This window comes from Lepidochelys kempii, chromosome 10, assembly GCF_965140285.1.
Source record: "Lepidochelys kempii isolate rLepKem1 chromosome 10, rLepKem1.hap1, whole genome shotgun sequence".
Lineage (NCBI taxonomy): Eukaryota > Metazoa > Chordata > Testudines > Cheloniidae > Lepidochelys > Lepidochelys kempii.
In genome coordinates, this window is record NC_136389.1 from 50688381 (window position 1) to 50703859 (window position 15479).

General features: G+C 43.9%; 1 protein-coding gene across 3 annotated transcripts in view; it reads right to left on the bottom strand.

The window, feature by feature from the left end:
• UBE2Q2 (ubiquitin conjugating enzyme E2 Q2) overlaps window positions 1–14127 on the bottom strand; it is an 80182-nt gene extending 66055 nt beyond the window's left edge. Inside the window, exon 1 of one of the 3 annotated variants that reach the window (XM_073303527.2) lies at window positions 13717–14126. In XM_073303527.2, coding sequence (XP_073159628.1) covers window positions 13717–13905 — 189 coding nt within the window. In that variant the 5' untranslated portion in view covers window positions 13906–14126. Of the gene's footprint in view, window positions 1–13716 lie in introns of all 3 variants that reach the window. The other 2 variants (XM_073303530.2, XM_073303528.2) reach the window with 2 other exon arrangements.
• Between the last annotated feature and the right edge of the window lie 1352 nt (window positions 14128–15479).

A 15479-nucleotide genomic window follows, 5' to 3' on the forward strand; every position in this document is an offset into this window, starting at 1 on the left:
TAGCTGAATTTAAAAAAGTTAAGGCAGTAAGTAAAACATTTTAGAGATCAAGAATACTACTTTGGCATAAGGAAAAGGAAAAAGCTTTTCAAAAGTCTTGCTTTCAATTTAAGATGCTCTAAAGTGTAATAATTCTGAAATTTGTAAAATAAAATGGATAGGTAACGCTGATTGCAATTCTGAATCTCTCTACCCTCTGCAGAGACACACGTAACCTCCCACCCCAGCCCATAAACTTTTTTTTTTTAAAAAGGAAAAAAAAACAAGCCACCCCAGTTCTCTAGTATCAATACATTTTACAATAAGCCAGGGTGTGCGCAATGGACGGTAATAGTCAGCAAAGAATAGATTTCAGTTAAATTGTCAAGGTCATGAATGTAGACATATGTCATAGGATACAGTTATTAAGCTTCTTGTAGGCAGAGTTCTATAGCCTCTTAAGTTGGGTTTATTAGTCAAGCTATCACCCACGCTATAACTCAATACCTACTGTTTTACTGAATGCAATGTGTGAACCACCACATCAACCTTAGGGAGATTATGGGTTGGGTAAACCAAACTCGGAAGGGAGTCTGCCAGACTGCATAAATTTCAGTTGGCACAACCCCTTGCTAAATGATTATAAATAACAAACAAAAGAAAAGTATCTTGCTTATGGGTTTGTAGTAGTGCTACAGAAAATTTAATACTGAGTGGTATAATTAAAGCAAGCCAGTTGAGGGGGCTGGGGGAGAAGAACACCTGAAAGAAGAGCATATTCTTATTCATTTGAACAATGAAAGGTCACTATGTTTTTAGAAGAAACTAGTAACTGGTATTTTTAAAAAGCTACACTTTGAGGAGGTAAAGCAGTACATTTATTCTCGAACATCTAGGTCACCAAAATGTACACTTTAATATTAGGCTTTTGATACTGTCCACACAAAGAAATTCACAGTTCAGGTGGATACTACTAAACTTTTGTGAAAGAACAAAACCCACCTCTACACACACACCCGCTTCTCCCCCATCATGGCAGGAAATAAGTAGTTAACCTGTGGCTGCTAATACATCTACAAGAGATGCAGCTTAGTGCTGAACTTTGTTTACCATCAAGTATAGCCGAAGACTAACAGTGTTATGCAGTTTCAGAAGTCAAGGTCAAATGCTGCTCTTAAACAACTGCCTCTGAAACTGGGGTTAGCCCTCAACTACACTGTAATTAAATCAGGTTCAAAGGCACCCTTTAGCTAACACTTTTGTCAGCAACAGATGATTGTCAGTGTAGACAAGACTAGAGAGGTTAAGTGACTTCCCAAAATCTTATAGACTGCTAGGAAGTCTGTAGCAGAGCTGAGAGCCCAGATCTCCAATTCTCAGATCTTTTCCATTAACCACAATACCATCCTACCAAATACAGAGACTTCACAAATGCACAGGATCTTGGCTTTAGTCTATATGCCAACAGAGTATTACAAAATAGTCAGCCAGATCAAATTATAATACAAGAAAGCTCATTACCCTGTAGGAATTTTGAGCCCTGAATTTTCTTACTTGTCATGTTTGTGCAACAATCTTGATGCTGCAACTTTGTCAGGGAATTTTTGTTTCAGGAGCCTCAACAACAAGTATTCCTCTTGCTTAATGTCTGTTATCCAGATGCATGTGTGTTGTCACTAGGTTGTCTAATGAACATTTTGATTCACTTTTAATGTCAATTCTTAAGGCATGGATTTTTGTATCAGATTCTAAAGGAGTTAGTATGATTCAGCTTGTGACATGGTGAATACCACACAACTTAATTTTTGGATGTCTGGAAGAAAACAAAAAAACATACATACATTACCTGAAATGAATAGTCATAGAATCATAGAATATCAGGGTTGGAAGGGACCCCAGAAGGTCATCTAGTCCAACCCCCTGCTCAAAGCAGGACCAATTCCCAGTTAAATCATCCCAGCCAGGGCTTTGTCAAGCCTGACCTTAAAAACCTCTAAGGAAGGAGATTCTACCACCTCCCTAGGTAACGCATTCCAGTGTTTCACCACCCTCTTAGTGAAAAAGTTTTTCCTAATATCCAATCTAAACCTCCCACACTGCAACTTGAGACCATTACTCCTCGTTCTGTCATCTGCTACCATTGAGAACAGTCTAGAGCCATCCTCTTTGGAACCCCCTTTCAGGTAGTTGAAAGCAGCTATCAAATCCCCCCTCATTCTTCTCTTCTGCAGGCTAAACAATCCCAGCTCCCTCAGCCTCTCCTCATAACTCATGTGTTCCAGTCCCCTAATCATTTTTGTTGCCCTTCGCTGGACTCTCTCCAATTTATCCACATCCTTCTTGAAGTGTGGGGCCCAAAACTGGACACAGTACTCCAGATGAGGCCTCACCAATGTCGAATAGAGGGGAACGATCACGTCCCTCGATCTGCTCGCTATGCCCCTACTTATACATCCCAAAATGCCATTGGCCTTCTTGGCAACAAGGGCACACTGCTGACTCATATCCAGCTTCTCGTCCACTGTCACCCCTAGGTCCTTTTCCGCAGAACTGCTGCCTAGCCATTCGGTCCCTAGTCTGTAGCTGTGCATTGGGTTCTTCCGTCCTAAGTGCAGGACCCTGCACTTATCCTTATTGAACCTCATCAGATTCCTTTTGGCCCAATCTTCCAATTGGTCTAGGTCCTTCTGTATCCTATCCCTCCCCTCCAGCGTATCTACCACTCCTCCCAGTTTAGTATCATCCGCAAATTTGCTGAGAGTGCAATCCACACCATCCTCCAGATCATTTATGAAGATATTGAATAAAACCGGCCCCAGGACCGACCCTTGGGGCACTCCACTTGATACCGGCTGCCAACTAGACATGGAGCCATTGATCACCACCCGTTGAGCCCGACAATCTAGCCAGCTTTCTACCCACCTTATAGTGCATTCATCCAGCCCATACTTCCTTAACTTGCTGACAAGAATACTATGGGAGACCGTGTCAAAAGCTTTGCTAAAGTCAAGAAACAATACATCCACTGCTTTCCCTTCATCCACAGAACCAGTAATCTCATCATAAAAGGCGATTAGATTAGTCAGGCATGACCTTCCCTTGGTGAATCCATGCTGGCTGTTCCTGATCACTTTCCTCTCATGCAAGTGCTTCAGGATTGATTCTTTGAGGACCTGCTCCATGATTTTTCCAGGGACTGAGGTGAGGCTGACTGGCCTGTAGTTCCCAGGATCTTCCTTCTTCCCTTTTTTAAAGATTGGCACTACATTAGCCTTTTTCCAGTCATCCGGGACTTCCCCGGTTTGCCACGAGTTTTCAAAGATAATGGCCAGTGGCTCTGCAATCACAGCCGCCAATTCCTTCAGCACTCTCGGATGCAACTCGTCCGGCCCCATGGACTTGTGCACGTCCAGCTTTTCTAAATAGTCCCTAACCGTCTCTATCTCCACAGAGGGCTGGCCATCTCTTCCGCATTTTGTGATGCCCAGCGCAGCAGTCTGGGAGCTGACCTTGTTAGTGAAAACAGAGGCAAAAAAAGCATTGAGTACATTAGCTTTTTCCACATCCTCTGTCACTAGGTTGCCTCCCTCATTCAGTAAGGGGCCCACACATTCCTTGGCTTTCTTCTTGTTGCCAACATACCTGAAGAAACCCTTCTTGTTACTCTTGACATCTCTGGCTAGCTGCAGCTCCAGGTGCAATTTGGCCCTCCTGATAACATTCCTACATGCCCGAGCAATATTTTTATACTCTTCCCTGGTCATATGTCCAACCTTCCACTTCCTGTAAGCTTCTTTTTTATGTTTAAGATCCGCTAGGATTTCACCATTAAGCCAAGCTGGTCGCCTGCCATATTTACTATTCTTTCTACACATCGGGATGGTTTGTCCCTGTAACCTCAACAGGGATTCCTTGAAATACAGCCAGCTCTCCTGGACTCCTTTCCCCTTCAAGTTAGTCCCCCAGGGGATCCTGGCCATCCGTTCCCTGAGGGAGTCGAAGTCTGCTTTCCTGAAGTCCAGGGTCCGTATCCTGCTGCTTACCTTTCTTCCCTGCGTCAGGATCCTGAACTCAACCAACTCATGGTCACTGCCTCCCAGATTCCCATCCACTTTTGCTTCCCCCACTAATTCTACCCGGTTTGTGAGCAGCAGGTCAAGAAAAGCGCCCCCCCTAGTTGGCTCCTCTAGCACTTGCGCCAGGAAATTGTCCCCTACGCTTTCCAAAAACTTCCTGGATTGTCTATGCACCGCTGTATTGCTCTCCCAGCAGATATCAGGAAAATTAAAGTCACCCATGAGAATCAGGGCATGCGATCTAGTAGCTTCCGTGAGCTGCCGGAAGAAAGCCTCATCCACCTCATCCCCCTGGTCCGGTGGTCTATAGCAGACTCCCACCACTACATCACTCTTGTTGCACACACTTCTTTGTATATTTAAGAGTCAACTCTTTGTATATTTAAGAGTTAGTCACACTTTATTTCTATGTCCACGTGAATAGATATGATCAGCTTCACTAAAGTAGTATTAGCCATATCAGTAGCGAAGTAGCTAAGACTGGCTTTTACTTGGTCACCATTAGGTTTAGAAGTCAAAATACCATTTAAGTGGTAAAAGCTGAACCATCATACCTGGTATCTAGTTCCTCTTCACTTCCCCGTATCTTACTGATTTCAAGAATACTGTAATTTATCTGGGCAGAGTTCTCATCTTCCCCACACCCTCTAAGCCAATTCCTTCACCCATCATTCAGTCAGATGTCTCTCTTCTGCTCTTATTCTAACATTCATGCCTTCTTCTCAGTTTTATTCTCTCTTCCTCAAGGATTTCTGATTTTTCCATGGGTGGACCATATCCTACTAGTGTCTCATGGATCACCTCCACAGACTATCTCTTCTTGCACTGGTGAGCAATTCTCACTAGTTTCTCTACATCCTCTTGCCAAGTATCCGTGTTCCACCCAACCCTCTTAGTTTGATTTACCTTTTGCCTATTGCTAACCCTGATCCTTCTTCTTTATCCCTCCTATGCTTGAAGAGCATCCCAATCAATATTTGCCAAGTTCCTTAGCTCTCCTTCAAAACACAAAAATTCACACCTAGTCTACAGAGCTGATATGCACCAACATCCACACAAAACTCCAATTACCAACACTTGCATTGTTACTGTATCTTTACAGCAAAACTGTTTAATGCAGGACTTTGTCTTCCATTTATAGATTATCAATACTGTTAAGCTCCATATAGACCGTTTAAAAGTCAAATACAACGCCTCTGTAACAATCTGTTCAGATTTGGGATAGGTTTCAGAGTAGCAGCCATGTTAGTCTGTATTCGCAAAAAGAAAAGGAGTACTTGTGGCACCTTAGAGACAAATAAATAACAAATTTGTCAGTCTCTAAGGTGCCACAAGTACTCCTTTTCAGATTTGGGATAGAACACTTTTACCAAATCAGAAGCTTTACTTACTTCTGACTGAAAAAAATACCTTGGAATCCAAGTTCCTTCACCTACTAAACTGCAAAAATTCCGTATTAAACCAGCAGTTCAGCAGATGAGAAGATCCCTGCAAACGGGCATGCTTCCTTAGAATACTTGTGGGAAGAGTTACCCTATTGAACCAGTATTTTTCCTCTTCCTCCCAGCTACTAGTGTTCCTATAAAAGATGTTGGATAAAATATTCTATTTCATAGTAATCTGCTTTAATAATCCCAATTTTCCTACAGGAATGGGAGGTTCCATGTCAATAAAGACCAAGTATAGAGGGGTTAATTCTATGTAAAAACATTTGCCAATAGTTATCACACACTGGTGTCCAAGATATCACAGGTTTCCTTGAAACAAAGTAGGAAATAACTGTTTTTTTAGATTCATTAATTTGGAAGTCAAGTAGAATGATTTGTGGCAAGTAAAATAAAACCACTAGTTCTCGGACTAGTTATTATCAGTTCTAATAGCACATCAAACAGAAGCAGCAATAGTAGGCATCTTTGCCGTGTACACAGTGTCAAATTAAATGGAGAAATAGTAATGCTATTTACAAAGAGTGTCACAATAGTAATGCTATTTACAAAGAGGGCCACATAGAGCACATAAAGCTATTGCTCAAATTCTGGCTCAAATCCAATGTTTTTGATAACATGAAACAAACGGTCACTCTAGGACACTAAATGTCTTCTAGTTATCCAATGAAGTGATCCTAAACTATGTTTTAGTTTCTGTAGAATAAGTGAATAATGTTAAGAAACCTGCAAAGATTACTTGTGACTCTTCTAAGTTTTACAGAGACCACTTTGACCGTGTTAACACGGGAAGCATTAATTCTAATCTGATTGAGCAAGTATGTAAGCTAGGAGGAAGAATGATCCAAAGGTTAGGGCACTAGCCTAAGGTGTGGAGACCAGGGTTCAACTCTCTCCAGGACAGACTTCCTGTGTGACCTTGGGCAAATCACTGTGCTTCAGTTCACCGGCTATCTGTAAAATGGGGATAATAGTACTTCCTTACCTCACAGGGGTGCTTTGAAAATAACTATATTAAAGATTGTGAGGCACCCCATCACTGTAGTATCTAAGTACCTAAGCCAGATCAAACTTTTACATTGTCACCGGATTTAATTAATTTCAATGAGCATTTTTTTAAAAATGCCTGTTTTGGGGGTCATGTGGAATCCTGAAAATATTTACATGCTTATAGTTCACACATGCATGAGTAGTCCCTTAGACTTGAATGGGACTACACAGATGCTTACAGTTCGACACGCAGAATAAACATCTGCAGCACTGGGGCCAATGACTGTGGCTTCATGTGATACGTTAGGGGCAATTTATCATGATTAGAGGTACATTTTATAAAGGGGAATGAGAGCAATTTATCTTCAAAGCTCTTAATATAATCTTTAGACCATGAATTCTTGCTATAGAGCAGCTGTAAACAACAAAACAGAAATGACATAAACCACAGACGTTTATAAGCCTTCGTTCAATTCTAGTGCACTTGGAATTTTTTCCAGAAAATATTGTTCTAGCAAAGTTTAGTTTTTCAGTTTGAGCTTTGCAGTGTAGAAGTATATCATGCAGCTAGAAAACTCAGCATTCTTTGAATTTTAGCATTTGTATTCTTGAATTTAATTTCTTTTTTTTGGCAGAAGTGCATTCCTTAAAGAAGGAACCCATTCCTAATTTATTATTCTCATAATTTGTTGCATAAATAAGATTATTCCACCTCCATACAGCATGTCTAGCTCCTTGGAGTTTTATATATTTTAGAATTTGGGTATTACAATATTCCTTTTCTTCAAAAAGGAAGTGTCCAGTAACTTTTTCTGGTTGTTCCTTGGATTTATAAACTGCATAGAAAATAACCTGGACTCTAACCATCACTGTAAGGATTTACCATCGTATGAGAAGTTTGGTAGTTTCTTTTGAGTTGACAGGTTTCAGAGTAACAGCCGTGTTAGTCTGTATTCGCAAAAAGAAAAGGAGTACTTGTGGCACCTTAGAGACTAACCAATTTATTTGAGCATAAGCCTTCGTGAGCTACAGCTCACTTCATCGGCTCACGAAGGCTTATGCTCAAATAAATTGGTTAGTCTCCAAGGTGCCACAAGTACTCCTTTTCTTTTGAGTTGGTAACTCATTCATTATGGAATTAGTTTTGTGTATAAACTGAGCATCCTTAAAAGAAAACAGCTTCAAAATCATCCCCCTTCTAGTATTGCCTTTAATATTAATACCGAGAAAAAAGCGGTGCATGATGTGAAATGCCTATATATATATATATTTTTTTTGTCTGTACTAAATTGTAAAAGGATTGTGGAGTTAACAGAAAAGTATTTATCCTTTTATCTGTTTGGGTTCAGAATGCAGAGTTAGACTGAAAAGTAAAGTCCTCTCTCATTGGTTGCAATTATCTCCAGACACCACACCCTTTTACGTCTTTCATAGTAGCTTGAACTCTGATTCAGTAGAAGGCTACCTTTTCAGGAAAGGCAGAGAATCCGTCTTTCCATATGAAAAATAACCAAGTCACAGAATAAGTCACATTACATGATTTGTGAACAGTTGTATGGTGGTACTCATTTGGGACAAAATTCACCCCGTGTGCAGATGGCTGATACAAGGACAATGTTCAGCATAGGCCCCATGTAAGCACTAAGTAAAACTTGAGCGATGCACAAGATTTTTGCTGTTTGTCTAGGCATAGGTGCCGACTCCAGGGGTGCTCTGGGAATGGAGTACCCACGGGGAAAAGTTAGGGAGTGCTCTGCACCCACTGGCAGCCAAGCTCCCCTCACGCCCCCACCCCACCTCCTCCTTCGCTGAGCGCGCCGCGTCCCCACTCCTCCGCCTACCTCCCAGCGCTTCCCACCCGGCCGCCACCAAACAGCTATTTGGCAGCGTTTGTACCCTCCGAGCTGGGGGGGGGGGGGGGAGAGCAGGAACGTGGCGCACTCAGAGGAGAAGGCGGGGAAGAGGCAGGGCCAGGTTGGGGATTTGGAGAAGGTGTTGGAATATTGGCAGGGAGGGGACAGAGACTTTGGAGAAAAGGGGTTGGAATGGGGGCAGGGAAGGGATGGGAAAATGTGGGGCCTCATGGAAGGGGTGGAGTGGGAGCGGGGCCGGGGGCAGAGGCAGGGTCAAGCACCCATGGGAAAGAGGGGAAGTCGTCGCTTATGTGTCCAGGGATTAAATTTCATTCTTGGATAGATACTAGCTGAGATTAGAGTCCAATTTGTCCCTCCACTGCCACCACTCTAAAGGAGGTCTCATATAATACTACACAGATCTTTAAACTGTATATATAAAATGATGGTAACAGGTATATTTTTGTAATTGTAAGAATAGGTGCAAAGTGTTCTGATGGAAATGTGGTTTTTCAAGTTTGTGTCCATTTAAACACAGAAGTGAGCCAATAATTAAAAAACACATGCAGAAAAGAAAATAAGAGTTCTCCCTAAAATTCAGTCTCTGCATTTCAGATACCAGTTCATATGGGTAGTTCCTTCTCTTTCTGTGAAAAGAAAACGGAACATGCAGTCACAACACTTAACTTTTGATACCTTACCAGACTTGGGCTGTGACATCTCCAGTTGCAACTCTACAGCTCTCAAATAAAGACATGTCTAAGTTAGAAGCATTGTTATAGAAAAGCAATAAACTACTGATTTTAAGTCCACTGATTTGCTTTTTATTCAAAACACCCCAAGGGGAGAAAAGTAAATCCACATGGAGCTTGTAACAGGCAAATTTTATTCAGACTGACCTTAACTGAGGTGCTGTTGCTAACCAGAAAGGGAGCACAAAAAAGGTAGATGACAACTCTGGAGCAGAGATATTGCTCTTGGCACAACAAGTGGGAATGTAAAGGTACACGGCCTGAACAAGTTCAATAATTAGATAGTTTTCAGGCCTAAGAATCAGTATTTCTGACAAGGATGACTCCACCCTAAAATGCCTCTTTGAAACTAATAGGATTAACTATTTAAAGGTCCAATATAGATCACACTCCTGGCAAGGGTAAAGCAAACAGTTTCCTCGAAATCTGACTGGATGCCTACTTGACCACTCCTATCCTATATTCAAAAGGAGATTAACTAAATTAATAGCTTGATATGGATTGTATTTCAGGGGTCTTTAAGAATTAGATGAATAACATTCCTGGGAAGTTGTAGAAAACATTGAGCTTTGATTTTCCAACAAACTGATTTTCCAATGAGATATTATTCCAGGCCTTCAAAGTGAAAATGTCACCTCAGTGGGAAATTCCAGAAGACACACACTGCTAGTCAAAGTATGTCAACTCAGGTTCTCACAAGGAATTCAGTGTGCTATGTTTCTTAATCAAGAACAATTTTTTTTTAGCTGTATTCCCTCTGCTGTCTCTCTTTAGATTGGAGAGTGGAAAGAAATTCTCTAAGATTAATTAGAAAGAAATGTAAGTCATCAGATCTCCTTTAGGTCTTAGTCCAGAAGTTCTTGAAAGAACTTTGTTCCTTTGTAAGAGAACGATCATTCTAAAAACTAATAGTTTTCATGTCCATACACAATGCACGAGTGTTTATATAGCCACCACACTGTACATGTGGTACGACAGTCCCACAAGATAGAATTCAGAGTAGCAGCCGTGTTAGTCTGTATTTGCAAAAAGAAAAGAAGTACTTGTGGCACCTTAGAGACTAACCAATTTATTTGAGCATGAGCTTTCGTGAGCTACAGCAAAGGATCACATGGTTAGTTGCTATTTATTTTCCCTTATAAATAGGAGTCTTGGCATTCAGAAACCTACTGCTGTTAAGTAGTAAGCATATATTCCAAACTGATTAACTGGGAAAGTTTTAAAAAGTAATCAGGTAATGTTAATCTCTGTGACATCACAAAGGAGGAAGGAAATAAACATTTAATGGCCTATGGAACTACAGCAGCACTTGCCAGGAGTCTTTTTCCAAGTGGAAGAAAATATCCTTGAGGATTTTCAGTATTGTGGGGGTTAAGTTGTCTAGGAAAGGCAAACTGACTAAAAGTTACATATTTGCACTGTAATTCCAGAGCCTGGAGATAACTTCTCCATTAGCAATGGCTGAGTTTCTCCAGAGAACCACACATTTACTACCAGCTTTTTATAACATTACAAGTTTGAGTGTGTTAACACTGTCATCAGAAAATATATTCTAGACCCTAGAATGCCTTGACCCAGCTCTCTAGAAAAGCACTTTAGATCCCATGCAGGATGAGGGGTAAGAATTATAATTTTCTAAGATACAGTATCTAGAGACAAAGCTGGCAGCACTTCAGAATTAAAACCACAAGACTTGAGTATGAGTCTGCTACAGGGAATTCCCTTTACCACTTCAAGCCTTAATAGGAAGGCAAGTGTACATACACTTGCCGCAAAGCACCAGGCCTGGGAATCAGGAGACCAGGATTCTATTCTTGGCTGTCCCAGTGACTTCCCACATGATTTTGTGAAACTCAGCTTCTGTACCTCAGTTTCCATCCCTGATCTGTAAAATTGGTTGAATAAGTCACTCTATTCATACTGTGAGTATTTAACTAGTTTTGTACAGCACCAACTCCTTAGGCAGAAGTACAAAATATAATTTCCAAGAAGCTTCAATTCTTACCACTTTGCAAAGCAGAAGCTTTGGCTTTTCTGTCTGAAACAGCCATTTTCAGTTCCTTTGTGGCAAGGTTACATGCCACTTAAACCAGCATAACTGAGGCTTCAGCCCTTTGGGGCAAGTGACCATAACAGCACAACATAGTAAACAGACACTACTATAAGCTGGGGAAAGCCTAGGTCGCACTTTACATTATTGGTTTTATGCTCTGACATAGATAATTAAGATACTACCAAAAAGTACTAACCAAATTTTAACCTGGAATAAAAAGACGTATGAGCTGCTGCTGAAAGTGACCTTAGAGGTAGAAAAAGGCTAGAAACACCACAGCACAAACCCAGAATCCATTGCTACCGGCTGCTTTACTACTTATCATTTGACAGGAAAAACAACCCATCATCCTGAACTGATGTTTCATGGTGCAGAAACTATCTTTTATATTCTTTCCAGAAATTTATGAAAGAGGTCATGCTCTGTGGAAAGTAGCAATCAACCTCCTCAGCCAAAGAGCAGTACAGTTTTCTATTGAAATAAAGTTATTTATAGGAAGTCATGCAACTCATTATCTGATTTTTCTAGACATAGGGCTCCAAAACATGTTGCTTATTACATTATAATAAGTTACTGGTGTTTTTAAAAAAGTACGTACACTTGGATTAAGTGCCCTTATATTTAACTACTTATAAGTACAAAACAAATTCCATGACATTTAACGGTCAAACCTGCAAATCCTTCTTTTAAAATATGTAGCTAAATTAGTTTAGAATAGAAAAAAAATTAAGTAACTGATGATACAGGTAAAATGTGGTTGATTCTATTACATTAAAGAATAACTAATGTTAATATTGCAAGGCTGAGGACTTTTAGTTTAATTAAATTTTCAACTTTCAGTACTTGGGCATTTGCAGAGTCAGACCCTTTGATGTCTGTCTGAAGACGCTTTCATCCTTTTCCAAAAGGCAATGAATTATGTTGTTATCTTTACTCTGACCCCCAACATACTAAACCCCAATTTCACACAGTCAAGCCTTAAAAACAGTCTACCTTTAAGAGCAGTCTTGCCAAATAGACAGGTAAGTTTACTTATACATGGCCCCAATGCTGCAAAGTGAACCTACAGTGGCATTCCACATGAAGTAAAGGTCCTATATGTTCAAATCCTTTTGCATGCTCAGGATCTATAGTATTTCTAAAGCTGGTAAGGGGTATTTTATCAGTTTAGACAAAAGTTTACTTATCTATCTTTACCATGATGAGCTTGCTCCTCAGCTGCCCCCAATACTGTTTTACTCGCTCATGTAACAAAAAACAAAACCCCCACAAATAAGTTCTTCAAAACACGTCCCCCTCCATAAATTTATTATGCAAGAAAAGTATTTTATTCAGCAAGCACTCAGTTTCATCCCTTTAAATGGGCAATAATTAAGTTTCCTCAGCCTCCTTGCTAACTCAGTCACTTTCAGAAGTGAAATCTCCTATTCACCATTACACTCATTTTAAAATTGTATTTTAGAAATGCAGATAAAGTAAATACCAGGCTGTAGAAGAAAACCAAAAGATCTGGTATGCCTTCTGCCCTCCCAGCCCCAAAACAAGAGTTAGCTTTTCTGTGGCGTTCACTTGGCTGGGTCACACAGAAAAGCAAGTTGCTCAGCTCAGGCCTTGTATTGCGTATTCAGTAATGTGCACACACTCCACCTTCTTCCTGGGCTTCCACCTTTTGGGGAAGGGAGCAAAATACTTACCACATCCCACTAAAATCCTTTAGAGAGAGATACTTTTCCCCCCTGCAACCTCCTTTTTCCTTCTCCTCACGCCATGGGTTTTAGGGCACAAAACTAACAGCAGGAACGGTGGGGATACACAAGGGGGGGGTGGCTCTTGCTCTCTCCAGGGCCTACACTCCCTTTGTTTAGGGCTCACAGCTTCTCCAACTTCTAAGAAACAGACACGCAGCATAACTAATAAAGTGGTGGGCAAAGCCCCTTTCTCCCCCCATCCCGCAAACTGCCCCCAGGCTAAGAGAGTCGACATTTTCAGCTGAGAAAAAGAAAGCAGGGGCGCTGATTCAATACTTTACGAAGGGAAATGAAAGGGGCAGCCCGAAGCAGCCGGGGGGGAGGGGGGCCGGCAGAAAGAGGGGTTTCTCCCCATCTGTAGGGGGAACGAAGGCAGGGATAGACGAGGCTCTGAAGAAATCAAGCTACACGCGTAGTGTCTCGCCAGCGGCAGCCCCACTGTGTCTCAGGACCGAGCTCGGAGGACGCTACACAAGACGCCGCTGGCACACAGCTGGCATGCCCCCCGTGTGCTGGTTGCTAGGTGCTGTGCCCCCCTAGGCACTGGGTAAACTCGCCCCTGCAGGCGATGGCTTCCCCTGGGTGCCATATGCTGCTGCCCAATGGGGACGACATACCCCGGGGTGCTGAGTCACCCCATGCCAGGGGGCCGTGCCCATACCCTAGGAGCAACGGGTACCTCTACCCCCTTCCCGTGGGTGCCAGGCGCCCTGGGCGAGCGCTGCGTGCCCCCGCCCGCTGCTCCCGGCTGAGCGGGTGCCAAGTGCCCCCCTCAGCAGGGCGGGCGCCGCGCCCCCTCCCCCAGCGGCCCGGCCCGCACCGTGATGTTGCAGTGGATGGTGAGCGGCGGCGGCGGCGGCGGCGGGCTGCTCCCCGGCGGCGGCGGCAGCAGCACGAACTGGCAGTGCAGCTCGTCCAGCTTCCAGGAGACGATGCGGAAGCGCTCGTGGTCCTTGTCGAAGATGGACTCGAGGAGCTTCAGCTCGGCCTTGAGCCCTGACACCGACATCCTGGCCTCATCTCCGGGCCCGGGCCTGCGCCACCTCGCCTCACGCGCCCCGCGCAGCTCGGCTCCGGCCCGGCCTGACCCGGCCGCGCCTGCTCGGCGGAAGATGGCGGGGAACAGCCTGAGCCGGTGGAGGAAACAGAAGCGGTGGCGGAGGCAGCTCCCTTTGTACCAGCCTCCAGCACCCTCTCGCACATTTAAAAGGGCAACAGCGGAGTCAGCTACCCCCTCCCCAGCCGTGCTGGGCCGGGCCCACTAGCCACCCCGCCCCACGCAACAGTGCAAGGGCGGCCCCTCCTCGCTCCGCTGCCCTCAGGAAGGGCTCCCTCCACCCCCCACATACAGCCAGACAGGGTCTGTAACCCTCCCGCTCCCCCCACCCCAACTGGAGGGCAGCGTTGGGCCAGCCCCCGACTCACTCCCCAAGGACAGGGTTCACCACACCCACCCACACACACATGGGCAGTGCCAACCCATACTCATCCTTCCTCCCTCCACACAGAAGGGCAGGGTTCAACCCTCCCCCCCAGAGGGCTGGGTCAGCCTTGCCATCAGATCTCCTCATTCCTCAAGCTGGGGCAGGGTTGGCCCCTTACCCCAGACACCGATTGAGGCAGGACACTTACTCACCCCTATCATGCACAAGACACACACCTCCCACACCAGGGCAGGGCCCACCCAGCCTCCTTGCTCACTTTCCCACCCATAGACCCAGCGGGCAGGCTTGGCCTCCTTCCTCCTCTCCCAGATACACAACAAGGCAGGGCCCTTACTCACTCCGAGCCCTGCCCCATGCACACCTCACACCAGGGCAGGGCTTATCTTCCTTGCTCACCTCCCCCCTACCACTCCCACACCGGTGTAGCTCCAGCTCTCTAGTCACTCTCACATGTGCCAAGTCTGTGCCACCCCCTAATCTCCCCCACACACACACATTCACCAGGGCTGGCCTGCCTCCCTACTTCTCCACACATACACACCAGGGTAAGACTAGCCCTGTACTTACAACCCCTCACGCAGCAGCCACAGGGCAGAATGGGGTCCCTACTTCCCTTCCCGCTCCAAAGACATATATACTAGGTCTGGTCCAACCTGGTCCACTAGATCTGCTACACACATTAGGACTGACCTGACTCCCTACACCTATCCCCATCCACTAGCCCTACCAGCTTCCCAAGAATTCCTTGATGCTAACAGCAAAGGGTTGACTGTACTTTTAACAGCAACTCCTATCAGGCCTGACAAACTCACTAGCCTTACCAGCCTCCCACTCTCTCCCCCAGCTAAGGTGACCATATTTTCCTATACCAAATACGGGACACCTAGTAAATTACTCATATTCAAGCGAGTTCAACGACAATCAGAACTATGCAATACAGACATTCAAATTAACATCAAGGTGACTGAACCCCCATTAAAAAAATACTGTGTAGGTGGACTCTTTTTATTTACCTTCTTATCTTTAAGGTTCACACAAGGAGAGGTGACGCACCCCTACCCCCCCACACACACTCCTGTACATCTCTCACATGGGGGGCTGACTGACAGAGCCGAACCTACTCTCCATCCTCTGTCTG